General features: G+C 41.0%; 1 protein-coding gene and 1 pseudogene across 1 annotated transcript; both read right to left on the bottom strand.

Annotated features, from left to right (window-relative positions):
• Positions 1–17,370, bottom strand: part of LOC120572636 — a 75,412-nt pseudogene extending 58,042 nt beyond the window's left edge.
• LOC120572927 (zinc finger protein 135-like) lies at positions 1,130–8,952 on the bottom strand (the record flags this gene model as incomplete). Its single annotated transcript, XM_039822452.1, has 2 exons — positions 1,130–1,939; positions 8,408–8,952. Coding segments are annotated over 2 exons (1,125 nt in total), but the record flags the coding sequence as incomplete, so codon positions are not given.
• Positions 17,371–20,057: the final 2,687 nt, after the last annotated feature.

Genomic DNA, 20,057 nt, shown 5'->3' with positions numbered 1-20,057 from the left:
AGTAGTTAAGATCAGTGGCTGCCCTCCCCCCTCCCTGAGGGACATCTCCACCTGCCGCTGCCTCAGTAGAGCAGAAAACATCACCAAGGACAATCTGGTTGTACATGTGTATAATGACAATAAAAGGCATTCTATTCTATGACTTTTTATGACTTTATTCGACATACAATACTATGACTTTTTAGACATACTATGCTATGACATTTTTTCAACATACTATACTGAGACTTTCAGAAAACCCTAAAATATTCCACTTTTTAATAATACATTCTTGCTGTTATTTAACATTTTTACTAATTTAAACCATTCCAACTTTTCTCACTGCTTTACCTTCTTCTTACACATTAAAGCCAGCAATCTAGTTCAGCTTTAGCAATTTAGCTTTTCTGCATTCACAAGCATTTTCTGCAGGATTTCAAATGTGACACATACATTTATAATAAACTAATCTTGAGATATTTATTTCCATAAGTGATTTTTCCCTTCCTGTCCAATGAAAACCATGTATCTCCAGATTTGTGCTGATGTTGAATGTTTGTGATAAACTGAAGGATGATATGGAGTCATAAGAGTGTCATAAAGAATAATACTCCTGTAAAAAAGTATGAAGCGTAATGTGAAAGTTCAATTCTATTCAGTTTATTTAAGAAGAGGACAAAGCAAATTAATAAAAATGCTAGAATTAGACAAAAGCTTGCAACTTCCCCCCAAATTCAACCAGTTGGTCTATCTACAATTAAAGAAACTGTTCAGTAACACACATAACAAACTTCATATTCAGCATCTTACTGATGTATTACTAATTACTGAAATAACAAATACTTTACCTGGCACAAGCTAGCATTAGCTTAATAGGACAGTCACTTAACTTATTGTTAGCTTAAAAGAAGGATTAATGTTACCTTTTGTGATATTAAATTCAACGCTTTCGTAGTAGTATAATATTGGAGAACATCTTTTCCATCTGTGAAAGGTTATTCCATGTTGCTTAAGTTTTACATGGACATCCAAAAGCAGTACAAAAATCGGGAATATCTGCGTCTTCCCTTCGTGTAAACGGGGCCCAATTAAGAAAAAATACTCCTTTGTTGCAGCATTAGTTACATAGCCCTAGCAGTTGAACCCTGAACTCAACATATTGTATTACAGGAAAAAAAAGCTAATTTTGAGTGAAATGAATCCTTTCAAAGGGAGGGAGTGTAATATGTAGTCGTAGCCAGGATAACATCCATGCTGTTCAGAAGATCAAGTTACTGCTGGTCAGCCTTCAATGTGGAGAGAAGATCAGAATATAACAACACAGCTATCAGGGCATGAGGAGGAGGCAGGATGAAACAGCTTGGCTCGGAAACATGTTCACTACGAGGCAGTGTGAAGGCGCTGGTGTCTTTTAAGGCTCCCACTCTGAGAAAAAGTTTTCCCACATTGTTCACACCAGTACGGCTTCTCTCCAGTGTGAATGCGCTGGTGATATTTAAGGCTACTACTGTGAGAAAAAGTTTTCCCACATTGTTCACACCAGTACGGCTTCTCTCCAGTGTGAACACGTCGATGGCTTTCTAGGTGACCACTCCTAGAAAAAGTTTTCCCACATTGATCGCAGCTGTACGGCTTCTCTCCAGTGTGAATGAGCTGGTGTCTTTTAAGGCTTCTACTCTGAGAAAAAGATTTCCCACATTGTTCACACCAGTACGGCTTTTCTCCAGTGTGAACATGTCGGTGGCTTTCTAGGCTACCACTCTCAGCAAAGGTTTTACCACATAAATCACAGCGGTAAGGTTTATCTCCAGTGTGAATGCGCTGGTGTCTTTTAAGGCTACCAATCCGAGAAAATGTTTCCCCACATTGTTCACACCAGTACGGCTTCTCTCCAGTGTGAACACGTCGGTGGTTTTCAAGGTGACTACTCTGAGAAAAAGTTGCCCCACACTGATCACAGCTGTAAGGCTTCTCTCCAGTGTGAAGGCATTGATGTAATTTTAAGTTACCCTGTTGTGTGAAAGCTGCCCCACATTGATCACAGCTGTACGGCTTCTCTCCAGTGTGAACTCTCTGATGAATCTTTAAAGATCCAGATGTTGTGAAGGATTTGTCACAGTGCTGACAGTAGTGACATTTGGGTCCCTCTCCTCCTCTCCCTTTCTATAGCAACAGACAAACAGAGAGAGAGAGTTACAACAGAGAACAACCTTATTTAAACCCTGGATTTGCTCTCGCTCACAATTTCAACTCTTCATACAAAGATTTATGACAAAATGAAGGAAAATGTGTGCAAGTTGCAGACATTTTATTATTGAAGCAACTGTACTTTTCATAAATTTTATAATTTCCGAAATATTCTACATTTTTCAGGCAAGTTGTAATAAAACAACTGTAACGCTGTAATGAAACAGCGAGAGAAAGCGCGACTGACGATTTACTGACCACTGCTCTGAACTGAAACATCATAATCATACCATTCAAGGAGTTAGGCTACTAATCATTTACACAAATTAATAGTTGTAGCCTATGCTTTGTCTTAAGATGCGTAGCCTACATATCTCTCTCTCTCACCCTCTGTCGCTCTCTCTCTCTCGTATGGGCTAAAATATACATTTCCTAAGTGACATACTAACTCCCACTGCTCGCTTTTAAGGCAAAGTGTACAGCTGTTTGTTTGTGCAAATGACAATTAGGATAGTTTTTATAATTGCACAATCCTCTCAAATTATAGTCCCAGTTTACTGGACAGAACACACACTGTGTGCTATGAATGTCAAATACAATGCTCATGAAAAAGTAATATACTGTATACATGATCCTTTATAGTCTAGAGAATACAAAAATAAATAGAAAAAGAAAAGAAAGATGTAGCTATTGGTCTTTGATCAATTACACGAATTGCATATATATCTTCTATCCTATGTACAGTACAGGCCAAAAGTTTGGACAAACCTCATTCAATGCGTTTCCTTTATTTTCATGACTATTTAAGGCATCAAAACTATGAACGAACACATATGGAATTATGTACTTAACAAAAAAGTGTGAAATAACTGAAAACATGTCTTATATTTTAGATTCCTCAAAGTAGCCACCCTTTGCTTTTTTTGATAGCGCTGCAAACCCTTGGTGTTCTCTCAATGAGCTTCATGAGGTAGTCACCTGAAATGGTTTTCACTTCACAGGTGTGCTTTGTCAGGGTTAATAAGTGGAATTTTTTCCCTTATTAATGGGGTTAGGACCATCAGTTGTGTTGTGCAGAAGTCAGGTTGATACACAGCCGACAGCCCTATTGGACAACTGTTAGAATGCATATTATGGCAAGAACCAATCAGCTAAGTAAAGAGAAACGAGTGGCCATCATTACTTTAACAAATGAAGGTCAGTCAGTCCGGAAAATTGCAAAAACTTTGAATGTGTCCCCAAGTGCAGTCGCAAAAACCATCAAGCGCTACAACAAAACTGGCTCACATGAGGACCGCCCCAGGAAAGGAAGACCAAGAGTCACCTCTGCTGCTGAGGATAAGTTCATCTGAGTCACCAGCCTCAGAAATCGCAAGTTAACAGCAGCTCAGATTAGAGACCAGATGAATGCCACACAGAGTTCTAGCAGCAGACACATCTCTAGAACAACTGTTAAGAGGAGACTGCGCGAATCAGGCCTTCATGGTCTAGTAACTGCTAGGAAACCACTGCTAAGGAGATGGATTCTACATGCCTGGTTCCCACCGTGAAGCATGGAGGAGGAGGTGTGATGGTGTGGGGGTGCTTTGCTGGTGACACTGTTGGGGAGTTATTCAAAATTGAAGGCATACTGAACCGGCAGGGCTACCACAGCATCCTGCAGCGACATGCCATCCCATCCGGTTTGCGTTTAGTTGGACCATCATTTATTTTTCAACAGAACAATGACCCCAAACACACCTCCAGGCTGTGTAAGGGCTATTTGACCAAGAAGGAGAGTGATGGAGTGCTGCGCCAGATGACCTGGCCTCCACAGTCACCGGATCTGAACCCAATCGAGATGGTTTGGGGTGAGCTGGACCGCAGAGTGAAGGCAAAAGGGCCAACAAGTGCTAAGCATCTCTGGGAGCTCCTTCAAGACTGTTGGAAAACCATTTCAGGTGACTACCTCTTGAAGCTCATCAAGAGAATGCCAAGAGTGGGCAAAGCAGTAATCAGAGCAAAGGGTGGCTACTTTGAGGAATCTAAAATATAAGACATGTTTTCAGTTATTTCACACTTTTTTGTTAAGTACATAATTCCATATGTGTTCATTCATAGTTTTGATGCCTTCAGTGAGAATCTACAATGTAAATAGTCATGAAAATGAAAAAAACATATTGAATGAGAAGGTGTGTCCAAACTTTTGGCCTGTACTGAATATGGCTACGATTAAACTGGACCACAGCAGTAGTCTGACTAAGGACAATGGGACACGGCGGCATTTTGGAGCCAGAGCTAGCGTGGAGGCTAGGCTACTGAGGAAGCGGTGGAGGTTTAAGCTGTCTATTCCTTCGTGTGTGATGGGGAATGTAAACTCACTGGCCAACAAGACAGATGAGCTAGGTGCCCTAGTGAAGACCGGGACCCCGAGCTAAGTGGCAAGCGGAAAGGTGGGGGCCTCGCGCTGTTCATCAACAATAGATAGATAGATTTCTGGGACTCTTCAGTCTAGAGTAACCTCTTTCCTTCACTCACCTCCTCCTTCTTCCTCTTGCTCCCTCGCTCCTCTGAGTCTCCCGAGACCTCACTGAAAATTTTCCTCTTGCCCTCCTTCTTCTTCTCCTTCTCCTTGTGTTTCTGCATGTACTCTGTGATAAGGTCGGGGCAGTCCAGGTTGTCTTGCGGCTACTTTATAAGACCACAAATGGAACATAGCAGTAGCATTCAGGTCCAATAGTCATGTTGACAAGGAGTGACGTAGGCTCATCAGTCCAGCAGGGAGTTTTCCACAGTTATGATTATTAAACACACTTATTTCAAAGACTTGTCCAAATCATTCCACACATTCAATTCCTTTTTTCCAGAGTTCATGGTAGTCAACTGAGTAACTGAGTATATTTACTCAAGTACTGTAATTAACTCAAGGTACTTGTACTTTACTTCTGTATTGAATGTTGTGTAAAGCCTTTCTATAATTAAAATAATGTGGACGTATAAGGAGAAATTACAAAATATAGATTCATTTTAAGCAATTTTATTTATATTTCCACCAGACTCCATTTAATTAAAACAGAAATGTTATGATTATTAAAAACACTTATTTCAAAGTGGACAGAAACTAAATAAACTACCAAAAGCCATCTTGGTTCATCTTTCCACTGTTCCAACAATCACCACTCTGGTTTGGTTGAAATAAACCCTTAATTCACCCATTTACATGTGGTGATATGCTGGCTCTATACACGCTAAAAGTCCTGATCATTTACATGGAGTCTGGTGGAGATATGCTGGCTCTATACACGCTAAAAGTCCTGATCATTTACATGGAGTCTGGTGGAGATATGCTGGCTCTATACACGCTAAAAATCCTGATTATTTACATGGAGTCTGGTGGAGATATGCTGGCTCTATACGCGCTAAAAGTCCTGATTATTTACATGGAGTCTGGTGGAGTTTGGTGATGGTGACTTTGGGGCTGTTTCATGTTAAAGTAAAAGGATCTTACTCTTTAACTAAAAGCTCTGTCTCTGTAGGTAATGTTGTCAGACACTTAGAATAATAATCTGAGTCTGTCAGCACTTTTAGTGGATGGAAACTTTACCTTTTAATTAGGAGTTTAAACACAGACACAGCAGGAAGAATAAATCCATCAAACCAAGTCACAAATAATCAGCATGTGGCCTTGTTTTATTTTGTTATCTAGTCAGATGAATAAATCACCAGTTTGCTTTCTATTGTCTGATTTTGTATGACATCATCAGTGACTTTGCTTTCAGTCTGAACAAACTTCAACAGATTTGAAGAGCAAGTATTTCTAAATTGACATCATACATGTGCCAGTATTTGAATGCATGTCACGTCTGATGTGTAGTACATGCGACATTGTGTAGGATACACAGCGTTTCAGTAGTGATTTGGTGGCAAATATGTTTCTGTCTTTGAAGCAAAAGAGCCTCGGCACTTGCCCTTGTTGTGAGGAGAAGACGGAGGAAGGCAGCCGCAGCGGCAGCAAGACGAGCAAGCGAGATCCTCAGGTCCAGAGAGCAGTTGGAGGAACTACGGCTGGGGAAGGAGCTTCGCTTTCACAACAGGGAGCAATTTGACAGTCTGCTGATGAGCTTCGGGCCTACGATTTCCCGGATGCGAACAACATTCTGAAAGCCCATTTCTACAACGGATCGTCTGGCAATTTGTCTCTCCCGGACGTGTGGCTCCAGAAAAGACAGTATGGAAAAGTACTTCCAAGTACTTTTTTAGTCTGCCCTTGCACCACTTTTTTGTCTCTATGTTGCCTCCTCTCCTTTATGTACCTGTCCCTTAGGTTCTTCCACCTTTTCTTACACTCCTCCTCTAAATAGATGAAGACGTGTGGATTATTTTCATTTCAAAATAAATTTTGCATTTCAACACTGTGTCATTGCATGTTTACATACATAAGTAAGAGGTCTGCAGTCATTGCAGTTGGGTATAATAAAGCTAAGATATGAGCCTAAATTCATACATTCATCATCATTCATTCATACAAGTGTTACGTAAAGTGAATTTTGGAATCAACATTTTATATTGTGCGCAGAATTACTTAACACGCAATGTTCATATAAAACTTGCCTCTCAACTTATACTTCCAATTAATGACTATTGTCATGTTGTATATCAAAATGCATTTAATGCAGACCTTGTTCCATTTAACACAGTATATAATAGACTTTGCAGATTTGTCCTTGGAGGTCCTTATCTCACTCAACACTGTATAATGTATAATGCACTTAATTGGCCATCTCTAAGTAGTAGAAGACACACCCACTGGCTTCAGCTTATATTTAAATGTATTTATTTCAATTATCCTCCTTATTTAAAACAGTATCTTGTACCTTATACCTCAAACTATGAAATTCGGCACTCTACTCAACTCTTCTTCTCTGTCACACTAGTTAAAAAAACAATTGCAAAAGAGCTTTTAAATTTAAGGCTCCAGCAGATTGGAATAATCTATCTGTGGATATAAGATCTATTTCTTTACTTGGTTTGTTTAGACATGCCCTGTCTGCTCACGTTAAGATAAACTGCTTCTGTTATTAAAGATGCAGGCAATCTTTAGATTTACTGTCCATATCAAATTTTTGTTGTTTTTGTTTGTTTTGTTTCTATTTTTCACTTTTCTGTTGTTATGTAATTATTGTGTTTTATGTGGGACCCCCTTGAAAACGAGATGATACATCTCAAGGGGTTTATCCTAATAATAAACAAATTTGAACATACTCTGAAAAACACTTTGTTTAATGCATATGTGCAGTTAATTCCTCCAAAACATTAATTGTGTCAATCAGTCCAAACATATTTTACATCATATAAACATACAAATATATCCTACAAATATGTATGGACCTGTATAATAAACTGGGGATTCGCAGCTCACAACAGTAAGCTACAGTCCTTCTCAGTTTTTTTGGCGCATTTCTCAGATCAGAGATAACAATAATGTGTAACTTTGTCACATAGGGAATATTGCTCCCTTTCATGTACTTTCATTATACTATACTTACAGAGTGAACTGTTAAATATGCACAACACAAAGCAGTTTCACCATCTTGGTATAAACAATGGCATAAAAGGACTTGTCAGTGTGATTGTGTCACATTGTACTTGTTTTGGATACACAAACAAAAGATTTCCAGCAAGATACACGCTTTATCAGGTCAGTCACTATACGGTGCAGTTTACATAAATTGTTTTAAGAAATGCACTCACTGTTGTCCAAATGCAAATCATGATTTGACAAATGCACCAAAGTAACTGAGAAAAAAATCTAACATAGTTAGGATTATATTTCAGTGGAAACTATGCTTCCACAGCATAGTTTTGCATCCGAGGTCTCTGTACGACCTCAAACTTGTCGTACAGCTCTGGGAGATCGCTGACGGCCAAAATCAACCTGTCTTCCATGTTCCGTTTGTGGAGCCACGTGCATTCTGTGTTTACCTTTTTTTGTATTTTTTTTTTCAGAAAAGTGAATACACGTCACAGTGCACCGCGGCAGCTCTTGTGCGTGCCGCGGTCAAAGTTGAACCATGTTGAACTTTGATCGCACGCGCAAGAGCAGCTAAGCAGCAAAATGCTAATAATATGTAGTCGTAGCCACAATAACATACATGCAGGAGGAAACAACTTGGCTAGAAAACATGTTCACGAGGCAGTGTGAATGCACTTGTGTCTTTTAAGGCTCCAACTCTGAGAAAAAGATTTCCCACATTGATCACACCAGTACGGCTTCTCTCCAGTGTGAACACGTCGGTGAATTTCAAGACTCCTACTCTGAGAAAACGTTTGGCCACACTGATCACAGCTGTACGGCTTCTCTCCAGTGTGAACACGTCGGTGGCATTCAAGGTTACTACTCAGAGAAAAAGTTTTTCCACATTGTTCACACCAGTACGGCTTCTCTCCAGTGTGAACAAGTCGGTGGCGTACAAGGTTACGACTCAGAGAAAAAGTTTTTCCACATTGATCACAGCTGTACGGCTTCTCTCCAGTATGAATACGTTGATGTAATTTTAGGTGTTCCTGTAGTGTGAAAGCTGACCCACATTGATCACAGCTGTACGGCTTCTCTCCAGTGTGAATGCGTTGATGTCTTTTTAGGTTACCCTGTAGTGTGAAAGCTGCCCCACATTGATCACAGCTGTATGGCTTCTCTCCAGTGTGAATGCGTTGATGGTTTTTTAGGGTACTGTGTAGTGTGAAAGCTGCCCCACATTGATCACAGCTGTGTAGATTCTCTCCAGTGTGAACTCTCTGATGAATCTTTAAATATTCAGATGTGAAGGATTTGTCACAGTGTTGACAGCTGTAATGTTTGGGTCCCTTTCTTCCTCTCAGTTTCTATAGCAACAGACACAGAGAAAGAGAGAGTTAGTGAAAATACTTCTTTTAACCCTAAACTTGTTCTCACTCACACACTTTTCATGTGCCGGTGGCAGACATGTTATTGTGGAAGCAAATGTACTCTTCATAACTTTTATAAATTCCTATTTTAAGATAATATAATTTTAAGACTCCCCATTCAAATGAATGGGGACAATGTTCATAACCAAATCATTTGCACACTCTCCAGTTTTACTTTCAGTTAGAAATTCCATGACAACTTTAAAATAATGGCGCTGACACAACAACCCGATAATTGGACAGTCTGGCGAGGTCGGTGACTCGAGTCTGTTCGGTTTGTTCTGTGCTGCCGTCCTTCGGAGGAGCCATCAGCCTTCATTTTGGCTGACCGGACTTGCTGGGTCGGACGGCGGGCAGTCGGACTCAATGACCAATCTGATTGGTGGAGTTCTAGCCCTTGCCTAGTGAAAGTGCACTTATGTTAGCATAACGAACAGCCCTCAAAATCTGACGAAAATCTCTTGAACTGACCTTTGTCAATCTGAAATTAAGAAGATTCAGCAACTGCATGGCCTATTTCAAGCTTAAAATGTTTTCAGTAACACGTTTCGGTGAACGTTTTTCGTAAAATATGAGATATTATTCTGAACGAGCCGCCATTAATGAAATTTGGGAGAAGCCAGACCCACGTGACGTGTTCGTAATTTCTGGTTTAAATTTTTTCTGTAACAAGATAGATTAGCGCCGCCTGCTGTTATGGAGGCGTATTACGTCTCATGCCCACGCAGAACATACGCTCAGGTCGGCGGCGTTTTGGTGTGTTCCGAGGCACTTTTTGGACCTCGGGGACCGACTGATCAGTCCGACTGCCTTTTCTGCCGACAGTCAGCCATCAGGTTGGTGTGTCAGGGGCTTAACACAAACTTTTAATATATTCTGGGTATTTTTCATTCTTTAAATCTCTTTCAAACCTTTGGAAAACATACATTAATTTGATATCAAAATATAGGTAAAGTTGTTCTGGTTGCAGACATGTTACTATGGAAGCCATCGGGCTCTGTAGTAGGGCTGCCACCTCTTAGTCGATTAGTCGACTAATCGGTAGTTTTGGTCTTGGTCGACTTATTTCTTCAGTTGATAAGTCATTCTTTGTGCTTATTCATGCTTAATTACTCATTTCCAAGAAACTTATGAGCACATTTCTGGTAAACACAATATTTAAAGTGGTGCTTTTGCAGGATTAGTTGTGGAGAAACTACATTTAACTACATTTATATTGTGCTTTTCTAGTCTTAACCACCTCTAAAAGCGCATAGCTCTGTCGATTAAATCACGTGTTAGTCGACTAAGAATTTCTTTAGTCGACGACAGCCCTACTCTGTAGCGTGGACATGAGGTGTAAACGTAGCCAAAGATATTCATTTTAAAACCAATACGTAGTAGTGTGGATGTAGCCTAGGTATCATGATAGTAGCATGTTAAAAAATGTGAAACCACCCTCCACAGTGGAAATCTTAAAAACGCTCCACCGTCTAAAGGGTAAAATCGCACTGTGTGTGTGTCTGTGTGTGTGTGTGTGTGTGTGTGTGCGCGCTGCATGTGTGAGTGCCCCTTTTGTGTTTGTTTGTGCGTACCGCATGCATGTGTGCGTGTGCCGCATGTGTGTGTGCCGCGTGTGTGCATTGTTTGGAGCAATAACTCCACCTCCTCGTCTGTCCAGACAAAACTTTCAACTTTCGTTGTTCGCTTCGCGCTACTAGTGAAAGGAGGAGGAGACAAGTAGAAGGAATGTTCTAGGCAGGCGCTCGGACTTGGTGGATCGCATTTCACACACTTTTGCATCACCTTATGCACGCAGATTTCCCCCTCATACAATAGTAAAATAAGCGTTATTTCTTTCTGTCTACTGTACAATGACACATTCAAGTACAAAACATTTGGTCTCAATTACTGCCAGCAAACGCTTGGTTAAGTTGTTAACCTCGGTTCTCTGAGTAAAGTGACTCTCTCTCCTCCACACATACGGAATAAGTAACGGTGTAACTGTTAGTTATACAGGAGAGAAGCCAGTCATTTAAGTTTGTGACAAAACCTTTAGTGTTTTCGGTTGTCATTTTGTGACTTGATTGAATAAAGGACCAGTCTCATTACTTCATTAAAGTTATCTTTAAAAGGCTGAGGAGGAGCGACTAGGTCGAGTCAAGTCAATTTTATTTGTATAGCACATTTAAAGGAACAACACTTGACCCAAAGTGCTTTACAGGTAGAGCAGGGAAGGCAGAAACAATATGCCTTAAAGATAGATAATCAATTGTGCAAGGTACCATGAATATAGTCAAAGAAAGGAAGAATAAAATAATGTAACATAGAATACAGCAACAATGGAATAACGTTTATAAATACAAAAAGATAAGAAAAAGTTGAGTTCAGTTCATAGCTCAAAAATCAAAGGGAGTTAAAAGCAAGAGAGTAAAAATGTGTCTTCCAATTTGATTTAAAACTAGCTATTGTATTACATGGTTTGATATGGGGTGGGAGGGACTTCCAGAGTTAGGGGGCTACTACAGAGAAGGCTCGGTCCCCTCTGGTTTTAGGCGTGTCCGGGGGATGACAAGGAGTTGTTGGGTTGTGGACCTGAGTGCGTAAGTGGACAGGAGATCGTAAATATATGGAGGGGCTTGACCATGGAGTGCTTTAAAAACAAAAAGTAAAACTTTAAAATTGATTCTGAGTTTCACTGGCAACCAATGAAGCTCAGCTAAAACAGGAGTTGTGTGGTCAAATTTTTTGGTGCCAGTGAGGAGTCTAGCAGCAGCATTCTGGCCTAATTTGAGTCTGTTTAAATTATATTGTGTTAGGGCTGTGTATAGTGATCTAAGCGTGAGGTAATAAAGGCATGAATGATTGTCTCGAGATTGTAAAAAAAAGTATTTCAGTTTAGCTACTGTTCTAAGCTGGTAAAAACTACCTTTAACAACCGAGCTGACTTTATTAAAATTTAGAGAGCTGTCAAAGAGAACACCTAGGGCATTGCACAGGGTTTTTGTAGAGGAGGGGGGATCCAAATAAAATCATTTCAGTTTTCTTTTCATTCAACTGGAAGAAGTTTACTGCCATACAGGATTTAATGTCCTCCAAACAGCTAAATATTTTATTAATTGATGAAGTGCAGCCAGGGGAGATGGTTAAGTACAGTTGTGTATCATTAGCATAACAAAGGTAATTTAAGTTATGCTTTTCAATGATAGAACCAAGGGGCAGCATATATAGGGAGAATAACATGGGGCCAAGAACTGATCCTTGGGGGACGCCTAATTTAATACTAGTGGTGCAACGGATCGTCATTGATCCGTGATCCGTTCGGATAAATATCTTCGGTTTGGCACACACGTGATCTGCGGATTGATTTCTGAAAGAAAAAAAAAAAGTTGTGCGCATGTTCAGTCCACACAGCGTGGTCATGGTGAGGGCAGGAACGGAGGAGCTTGAACGCCCCGCGTCATTTAAATCTCCTGTATGGGAGCATTTTGGCTTCCCTGTCAAATATATATGATGAAGGAAAGAGGTTAGAGGATAAAACCGTGACGGTGTGTAGGCACTGTGGCACAAGAAAGCCATATGACAGTGGAAACACATCAAGCATGGCCACGCATTTGAAGCGACATCACCCCGGTGTTTCACTGACAGGAGTGAAAACGAAAGCTGCTCAACAACCGCTTATCACCGCGGCATTTAAGCAGCCCCTTGTTGCACAATCAGACCGGGCTAAAGCCATCACAAACGCTATCGGTGTGTTTATAGGTGCAGACATGAGGCCATATTCGGTTGTGCAAAACGAGGGCTTTAAACACATGCTGAAAGTGCTTGAGCCACGTTCTGACATACACGGGAACGGAGAGCTATGTGACGATAACCGCTCATTTCATCACAGCAGACTGGGAGATGAGAAGTCCGGTGCTGCAGACACGCCCCCTCTCCGAGTCACACAAGCACTCATCTTGCGCAGGTACTGACCCAACACCCAGTCACAACTGATAATGCCAATAAATGCAGTGAGTGAGGCAGGATTTTTTTTTTTGTCTTGTCTTTTTTTGTTTGTTTTTTTGATCCGAAAAATGATCCGATCCGTGACTCTGATCCGAGAAACTATCCGAAACTTGAGTTTTTTGATCCGTTGCACCCCTATTTAATACCCACTGCAGAGGAGGACTTAGTACCCAGTTTCACAGAGAAAGTTCTTTCTTTCAAGTATGATTTAAACCAGCTTAAGACAGAGCCCCGTAGTCCAACTCCATTTTCCAGCCGATCAATAAGAATGCCATGATCGATGGTGTCGAAAGCAGCGCTGAGGTCTAGGAGGATGAGCAATGCACATGATCCAGAGTCAATGGTAAGTAAGATGTCATTCTACACTTTGAGTGGGGCAGATTCCATGCTGCGGAGGGCTCTGAAGCCAGATTGGAATTTATCCAATATATTAAAACTATTTAGGAAAGAGGAAATCTTCTGGACAACTACTTTTTCCAAGATTTTGGACATAAAAGATAATTTAGAGATGGGTCTATAATTACTAAGGTCATTGGGGTCAAAATTGTTTTTTCTTTTCAGCAGTGGTTGCACCACTGCATGCTTAAAACCAGAGGGGACAACACCAGTATACAAGGAGCAGTTTACTATAGCTAACACAATTGGACAAAGAACATCAAACTCTTCTTTAAAGAGTCTAGAGGGGATGACATCAGAGGGGCAGCATGAAGGCTTTAGGTGAGAAACTATCTCAGACAGCTCAATGGACAGAGGAGTGAAATGCTGGAGGATGCGGGTGGGACTGTGAGTTGTAACAGAAATGCAACGCTGGGAAGTGATCTGATATGGTCAATTTTACAGATAGAATAATCAGCAAACTCCTCACAGGTTAAGTAGGTGTCAACTGTGTTTGCCGGATTAAAAAAGGAATCAATAGTTTTAAAAAGAACACTCACTAAAATAATTTGATTTTGCCTTTTTGACAGCGGCTTGGTAGGGCTTCAGGTGTTGCGAAAACATATCATGAGATGTGAAGCTTATCTTTTTTCAACTTCCGTTCTGCCTGTCTACAGGCTTGACGGAGAGCTTCTGTGGAGCTATTCAACCAGGGGGTTGAGTTTTTTGACTTGAGAAGTTTTAATTTTAAAGGAATACGCCACTGTTTTCCCATGGAGCCCCGCAGGCTGCTGATATCTCTGCGACCAAGTAGCAGGCTTCCACACAATATAGTCCCAAGTAAATATGAGCCTAGAAAACAGCAGACTCTTCAATCTGGATTGCTATTTTTACTCATTGTGAGTACGCAGGCCACAAGAAGTAATTAGTGTTTTTTTTTTGTTGGGTCACTTTTAATCACGACATGCTACACGGCCACAAAGGATTCCATTCATTACGCTAAGCTAAGCGAGCCACGGCACCGCCGGACTAAGGCAATGCGTGCATTGAGACAAAAATGCGTTTGCCCACCTATATAAATATAGAGGAGACGGCGAATAACCCAATTTCAACAAACGGTGGCGTATTCCTTTAAGGAGGCTATCTGATCTAAGGTTTCAGTACACGATATGTTAAAAATAGAGACTAGCTCATCAATATGAGTGTATGGTGACAAGTCAGCATCGAGGGAAAGGGGGAGGGCACGTCTAAAAGAGTCAGAGAAATGCGAGGCTGTAGCTGAGTTAATAGAGCGGGCTAAAACGTGAGAGGGGGAAGGGGCAGAGGGAGGGCAACGCCCGGAGAGTTCAAACTCAAGTCAGGCTGAGGAGGTGCGACTAGGTCGAGTCCGGCTGAAGTAATTTGGACTTTCACTTTCGTTTTATTTAACCAAGTAGGCTGTTGAGAACAGGTTCTCATTTGCAACGGCGACCTGGCCAAGAAAAGCATAAGCGTGCAGGACATCATACAGTTTCACATTCAATAAAATACAGAATACAATAGGCTGCATAAAGTGCAGATTAAGTAGTCATTACAAAGCCAGTGCAAAGTGAGGTGTAAGTAAGACAAAGGATATGCGAAAAGGATAGGGTTATAACACAATATATATGAATAGACAGTCTATATCACTGCTGAGATGTAGTTAAGAGCCATACAAAACACAAACAGTGCAAATTATGATCTAGTTAATGATGTAGATCAGTAACAACACAGTATACATGATAGCACTTAGGTCGCACAAACAGCTGACTTCAGACTTCAGACTCGACTCAAAAGACTTCCGACTTGACTCGGACTTGAGCTTCGAGACTCGTCAACAACCTGTTTTCATGCAATTACTGCTTTTTAAATCGAAATGTATTAATGTATTTCTATTTTCTTTTATTGGCGCATATACGTTGGGGAAACGTATGGTGAGCTGCATGTCCCCTGCCCTTTGCCATAATGTGCAACGTAACACATGCGTTATGCCTTATATGCACGCACTCACATCTAAAACATGCATTGACGAAGGCAACACCAAGTCCTCCTGGAGTTGTGCCTTTTGACATTAGTTTTGCTTTCAATAACTTGGTAAGCAGTGGCAGTAAGTGAACAGCTACATGCAAGGTGTGTGGCACCAAGATACATGATGCCGGATCAACAACGTCGAACTTCATCAGGCATCTCAAAACGCACCCAGATAGGTCAGTCACTGGCTAATGTGAAAGAGACGTAACATTTAGCATATATCGTCACAGTTAACAAGCTAACCATCGCAAAAAGTTGTGCTAATGCTGGGAACAGGCACATTGTATCTTTATAGTCAGACATCCATGGCGAAATCCAGGAGGTGGGACTACAGGTCGGCCAATTTTTTTTGGCATTTTTTTTACATAATCGGCATCGGCCAATATCAAGCCGATTAATAGACAGGCGCATCTGCGGGCAGCCTGGTGTTGTTGTGGAACACGTGTTTGACGTACGCTGCCCCTAGAGTCAATTACCAGCAGAGTGAGCAGACCTCATCCAGTGCCTAAGGAAGGAGCTATTCCTCGGAGAAAACGGTAAGGATTAAATTCTTATAAGTCCTATATATTTAATGAAAAACATATGACATGTTACTGCCAACTTCAAGAAAAAACATGAATAGGCGACATGATGTTCGGCTACTTTGGATATTGATAGCTGTCATGTCACAATAATTAAGCTAGAATTTTGCAATCACAGACAGTGGATCTGAGACTTTAATTATTTGTTCTGTTTGTGTGTCTATATTTGAGAGGGTTGTCAACTCAATGCAGAGAAAGAAGCTGTAGTTAAAAGAGACCACCGGACTTTATATATTATCCATGACTGACTTTATTTAAAAAACGTTATCAGCCTTCTCTGTAGCTCGTCTGTTACATGTCTGTTTTTGTCCTTTTAACTTTTTTCTCTTCTAACTTTTTTCTTTTTTTTTTTTTTAAATCATTTACACGCCTTACGTATATATCTTCTATCCTATAGATACGGCTACGATTAAACTGGACCACAGCAGTAAAAACCTTGTTTATTCAAGGGGACAACTGTTTGGACGGAGGACAATGGGACACGCCGGCATTGTCCACCCCATCCCAGAGGAATTGAGGCGTAACTAACGCGGATGCTGAGCCAGAGCTAGCGTGAAGGCTAGGCTACTGAGGAAGCATGGAGGTTTAAGCCGTCTATTCCTTCGTGTGTGATGGGGAATGTAAACTCACTGGCCAACAAGACGGGGACCCCAAGCTAAGTGGCAAGCGGAAAGGTGGGGGCCTCGCGCTGTTCATCAACAATAGATAGGTGGATAGATTTCTGGGTCTCTTCAGTCTGGAGTAACCTCTTTCCTTCACTCACCTCCTCCCCCTTCCTCTTGCTCCCTCGCTCCTCTGAGTCTCCCGAGGCCTCACTGACAACTTTCCTCTTGCCCTCCTTCTTCTCCTCCTTCTCCTTGTGTTTCTGCATGTACTCGGTGATAAGGTTAGGGCAGTCCAGGTTGTCTTGCGGCTCCCATGTGTTATCCTCACTGGAAAGGTGATAGAAAGAGAGAGATAGAGAGATATATATATACACATATATACACATATATATATATACACATATATATATACACACATATATATATATATATATATATACACACACATATATATATATATATATATATACACACACACATATATATATACACACATATATATATATATATATATATATATATATATATATATACACATATATATACACATATATATATACATATATATACACATATATATACACATATATATACACATATATACACATATATATAAGGACCAAGTATTAATATTATAGACTCATACTTACTCTGAGAACCCCTTCCATTTCAGCAGAAACTCTACTCTTCCCTTCACCACTCTGCGGTCCAAAACCTTCTCCACCACATATTCCTCCTCTTCCTCCTCCTCCTCCACTGCAGCTGCAGGAGGTGCTGCAGGCTGCTCCTCCTCCTCGCCCTTCTTTCCTGCTACGGTCGCCAGCTTGATGTCTGCTGAGGGCTCCTTTGGTAGACCCAAGGTGGAAACATGCAGAGATAATGATACAAGGGTTAGAAGAACTAATGGGAGGTGGGAGTGAATTATAGTTGACCATGTTTTACTATATTAAAATGTTCTGTTTCCTAGAGTAACTTCGCTCCGACCGCACGTACGTGTGTGTGTCTCAAAGCTGAGCCCTGCTCTCTGTCAACATGCAGATGGCGTTTCTTCTATCGGGGTGAAAATGTTCCACCTAAACAAGTTCCTTCCTGAGACTATTCAGCAGAGCCAAAGTTGTTGCGTCCAGAGCTTAGCGCCGTCCAAGACGATTGTGATTGGTTTAAAGAAATGCAAACAAGCCAGAGAGTTTTTTCTCCTATCCCAGAAGGTCTGTGTGCCAGACTTTACTCCGCAGTGCTGTGGAGATAGATCTGGCAATGCGAGACTACATGTACAGTAACATGCAGCTGTTTGCCTTTAACTATACCCATATGGCTGTATGCACGACAGACAAACAAAGGGACAAAACCTGTATCAAATCCCCGATAAAAAATCCCCCCCAAAAGCTGAGAATGGTTGAGAATGGCAGGGGGAACGGTAATGGAGAGGTTAAGGTCAAGGTAACTTTATTGTCCCCGAGGGGCAAATATTTGTACAGCCAGCAGACACACATAAAGACAAGACAAACAACAATACAGCGAGTAGCGTATGACTGCCGCTGCTCCTCAGTCACACAACAGAAGAGAAAGGTGACTTTTTCGGCGGCCACAGGAGAGAAATACATTGCGTGCTCGCTGGACAATACTGGCGACTCTTTTTTATTTTACAGAAAGTCGCTGTCTTTTCTACAGAAAGTCGCTTTTGTGAAAAAAAAGTCGCTAAGTGGCCAACACCGCCCACACACACTGGCTCGACAAACACACCAGCACACAAGTATAAACATCAGACCACTTACGTAGGCTACGGTGAAAGCTCCGAACTTCCCGTCAAAAGCATACTGTTTGTGGTTAATCCAGGGTCGGACTTAATTTATTTTTAAACTGAAGGCATTTAAAAGTCAAAATATTATTAATAAATATTCGAATATTAATATACAAACGAACTTCGAATATGATTTTTGGGCAAAAGTCAAAGCCCTATTGTCAATACCGCCGGTAAAGTGAATGGTGTCACCCCCCTGAAAAACATGGACTTAACCCTTAGCACAGTGTTTCCATTTCAGCTCAGGGGGAGAGTCTTTACTGTGTTCTGTAACAATGCTGATGGCAGACGCTTCGCAGCCCAGCGGTCTTAGCAGCTGAGCAGACAGAGAGCAGAGAGGGTGACTCAGCAGTCTGCTAACTTGTTGCTCTCTCTAATATAACCAATATAAGCTGCTCTGGTTAGGCTACAGAACGTGCATGCAAGCTGAAACTCAACCGTGCAGTTTTGTCAGGATTAAGCTATAAGCAGAAGGAAACCCTGCTAGCTGCAAGGCTAATGTCCAATGGTAAACACTGCAGCGTTAACATTAATGTGTCCACCTCAGCTCAACGGACCGTCCATCCTCATGTGCAAAGCTGTAGGGACGAGCAACGTAAAAAATTCTCTCTCCATAAACTCCTGAATGTAGGATAGAAGACAGTCGATGAGGAGAACTACACAATGATTATTGCTTTCATTATATTTCATATCACACCATATCTGTTCTCCTGGAACAGAATAAAAATATGCTGTGAAGACAACTGTCTTCCTGTCTCACTCAGACTACGTTGTGTATGTGTGCTAACTTACTAACAACAAAGTGTGCGTGTGTGTCTACCAACATACAGTCTATGAAAAAACCCTTTTACATGGCTTTAAATCCAGTGTAAATATTCAGTCCACAGTCTGAATTCTATTTATTGACTTATCTTATTTTTCAGTAGTAAGCAGGAAGTAAGGTCATGGTTAAAATTCTGGGTGTATTTCATTCAGACCAACCGTGTATGACTGTGAACATAGACGTGTATGTGTGTATGGATGACATATTACGCCCCTAACACTGGAATAGGCAGCATGTTGAAGGTAACACAATCAGCATTCACTTTAAACATCTGTTTACCGTAACCATAACCACACACACGCACTTTCCAAACCAAGCGTATGGAGGGAATTTGCCGCTGGGAGCTGATCAATAAGCAGATAGATCCGGTTAACAAGTTCCAAGCTCCTGAGCCTCTCCACAGCTCGGTAATAATCATCTGTGTTCAGCTCCGGTCTGTTTGTTTGGATCAGAGGGAAAGTCGGCCACACTTCTGCTCTCAGAAAGAATGAAGATCCACTACATTTAGAACGGCTTGGCTTTCTCCCATTTTAGAACAAGGTCAACAATGGGAGCAGCTGGCAGACACACACATACTAATACTTTCTACAGACACACACATACTAATACTTTCTACAGACACACACATACTAATACTTTCTACAGACACACATATACTAATACTTTCTATCTTTTTCTCTTTGTTAGAGAGAGAGAGAGAGAGAGAGAGAGAGAAAAAAAAAAAAAAAAAAAAAAAAAAAAAAAAA

The sequence above is a fragment of the Perca fluviatilis genome, chromosome 14 (genome assembly GCF_010015445.1).
Source record: "Perca fluviatilis chromosome 14, GENO_Pfluv_1.0, whole genome shotgun sequence".
NCBI lineage: Eukaryota > Metazoa > Chordata > Actinopteri > Perciformes > Percidae > Perca > Perca fluviatilis.
This window is presented reverse-complemented; position numbering and strand designations above follow the sequence as displayed.